The sequence below is a fragment of the Brugia malayi genome (assembly GCF_000002995.4).
Source record: "Brugia malayi strain FR3 genome assembly, contig: Bm_v4_Chr1_scaffold_001, whole genome shotgun sequence".
NCBI classification, from domain to species: Eukaryota; Metazoa; Nematoda; class Chromadorea; order Rhabditida; family Onchocercidae; genus Brugia; species Brugia malayi.
This window is the reverse complement of record NW_025062475.1, coordinates 2696528-2699616: the sequence shown is the minus strand read 5'-3', so window position 1 is coordinate 2699616 and position 3089 is coordinate 2696528. Positions and strand designations below refer to the sequence as shown.

The 3089-nt window shown below is 27.5% G+C and overlaps 1 protein-coding gene across 1 annotated transcript; it reads left to right on the top strand.

The window, feature by feature from the left end:
* Positions 1-1746: 1746 nt before the first annotated feature.
* On the top strand, positions 1747-2138 carry Bm17345 (Uncharacterized protein; the record flags this gene model as incomplete). The annotated part of the gene is made up of 2 exons (XM_043076334.1): positions 1747-1898; positions 2054-2138. 2 exons carry the CDS (start codon positions 1747-1749, stop codon positions 2136-2138), a joined length of 237 nt encoding a protein of 78 aa, XP_042932268.1.
* Positions 2139-3089: the final 951 nt, after the last annotated feature.

Here is a 3089-nt window from a genome sequence, read left to right as displayed (position 1 = left end):
CACGATAAGTAGAACAAAGGAATTTTCTGTTTGATGGCATTAAAGCTGTTATAATGTCTCCAGTGATCAGTGCTTTACTTTTGTGATTATTTCGAGTGATCACCGATGGTCACTTCTTTACCTTTGTAATTAAAGTAATAATCGCATATTCTTTTTGATTATTTCGTCACTTTTACTGTAATCCTAATAACACACTGCACTTATAGACAATGTAAATATAACGAATTATTTGTAAAACTATAACTTTAGATGATCTTTACTCTTTATATAAGTTGGGTTGAAATATTTCAGCTTCAACAATTAATTAATGTGTCTTGACTTACATACATTTATCAATTTAAACTGAAATCATTTAAAGACGGTGATGAAACTTAAAGTTATTAACAAAAAATTACGGTCAAGAAGGACAATTTTTTCAGATCAATTTAGCAAAAAGCTAAGTTAATTTCATTAGATTAATTTAAATTAAATCTGTCGAAACTGTTTGAGTAATTTTTATTAATTTGTTTTTTAACACTTTGTGCTGTTCAGATGATAAAAGAACTGTGCTAAAGGATTTTTAAAGAAAGGATACATCAGTGAATCAATATCATCATGGAAAGCTAAGTTTATCTGGCGGTTATTGTTGAATAAAACTGAAATTTGTTATTGTCATTTTCTCAACATAAAATGGCTTATGCTTCAGTACGATTGATTTCAATTTCCATTTTTTTATCATTCAAATAATTGAGAAAGTGGATCATTACAAGCCTATTTCAGCTATTTTTCAATAGTACCTGGCACATATATCAAATCTAAGTTACCTTTATATACATTCCAACATTTATATACTTCTCTATGCATTCCCTTGTAGTAAGGGAGACATGTATTTTTTTTTTTTTTTTAAACAGCAAAGTTGCTATGAATTTTGTCCATTGTAATCTTTAGTGGAAATAAAAAAAATTATTGTTAATTTTTTGTTGAATTGTCTCTATTAAAACATGAATCATTGTTTGACATGTAAATCCTTTTATTCTATTCAAAGCATGATAAAATTATTAAATAAATGGAAATGATTTCTGGTGATAACCTGCATAATTTCATATAAATTAACTGATAAATGGAGTTTTTGTGAAAAAATTTTCAAATTCATTTTTATCGCTTTCGGAATCTCGTAACCTTTTCGCTTGAATTCTTAAACAATTTAAAAATGAATTTAGGAATGGAAGTTCTGCATTTATTCTCGAAATTATTTGATTTTTATTCTAGCATATTTTTTTAATTATATCATATTTAGACAAAATAAGGATTAGTTAGCTAAAAAGAGGAACGAAATTGATTTTAAATTCACTGCATATTTAGTAAGTATTTTCTACAAAACAACTGATGGTGTGGTAATGGAATTCATAAAATATAATTTATCAGTGCTTTGCTGTTAGACTGAAAAATAGAAACGTCAGAGTTTATCAGTTTAAATTATCACTCATTAAAATATATGTTATCACAATTCTCCTTTCATTAAGGAATCCGGCAACAATGACAAATGCACAATTCTCATTTTTTACGTCACCATTACTGCTCTACGTTCTTAGCACATTCATATTATTAGCAGCACCTCAGAGACCAATTCCGGTAATTTTTATTTTTATATTGTTACAATTTGGTTCTAAATGAAAAATATTTTAAAAAAGTAGGAATTCACTGAAAATTTTTTATGCATTTGATGACGAATTGGGCGAAAACGATGAAATTCCCTATGAAGAAAACATGGATGAATTTGCTGAAAATATTGAACTTATTCGAGATAGTATCATTTCTATTGAAAGTTCATCGTGGGATGATAGCACACAGATTGACAGAATTTTGCTAAACGGACTATTAGATTTCGGTTACATCAACGAAACAATGCTACCGTGGAAGTAAGTTTCTGCGAAGTTTATTGTTGAATAAAATTAAAATTTGTTATTGTCAATATTCTCAACATAAAATGGTTTTTTGCTTCAGTATGATTCCATGTAAGTAAACTATTGACGCTGATTCTTGTTTGCATTGCTTAATGATACTTTTGTTGCAGCAGTGGTCGACCAATTCTGATTCGATTTTTTTGGGGAGCTGGGATTTACAATGTTGTTCAACTTATCAGCTTTGAAGTCTTGTAAGAAACTTAATGTTGTAAAATTCTGTGACATTTGTTGCTGAATAAAATTGAGATTTGTTATAATAACACATAAATAATCTTACATTATATTTAAGTATACATTATACGCGTATGTTAGGTTTAAATATTTATCAGTATGTTGCGTATGTGTTTCGTATATACCACAATAATTCTGTAACATTACTAACTATTTACGCGACGAATTTTTAATTTCAAACTATATTCTGCACATCAACAAATGAATTTTGTTTGTTTCAAATTGACATAGAAAATTCGGAAGTGGCAGTAGAAAGCGGTAGAAAAAAGAGCAATTGATGGCAAATAGTGGTAAATGACAGATAATTTTATCAATTTTTTTTTGACGTGCTTTCATGCTTCAAAGTATGCTGTCATACAATTTTGGTTTCCTTTTTTGTATCACTTGCTGCTACTTGCATTCAGATTCATTTAGATTTGAATCATTCAATACTGGAAAAATGTATGGTACTTTATAATTTTTGCTTAACATACATGTTTTTATAGCCATCTGCACTAATGCTCGCGTGGTGTTCTTCATGTCTAACCATCAGTATTTTCGTCAAAAATACACACAATTAAACTAAGTAAGTAACAGTAACAAAAAAAAAAAAAAAAAAATGCAAATAATAAAAAGAAATGATTAAAATTGAACGTTAATATGGAGACATGCTTTAAAAAATTAAAAAAAGAAAGGAATAAAAAGTGAAAAGAGAATTAAGATTTAGTCACAAGAGCATGAAATGAGCGAAGTTTACAAAAAATGTAAAAGAAATAGATTTCTTAAAATGACAAATATAATAAACAAATGCAAAATGGTATGAAATAAAATTTTTTTCAAGAAAAACATGCAAAAGTGAAATCAGTGATAAAAAGAAAGAAAAGGTGAGTTATTAATCAAGGAAGATATTAGTAGTGTTATTGTTTTAAAAAAAAA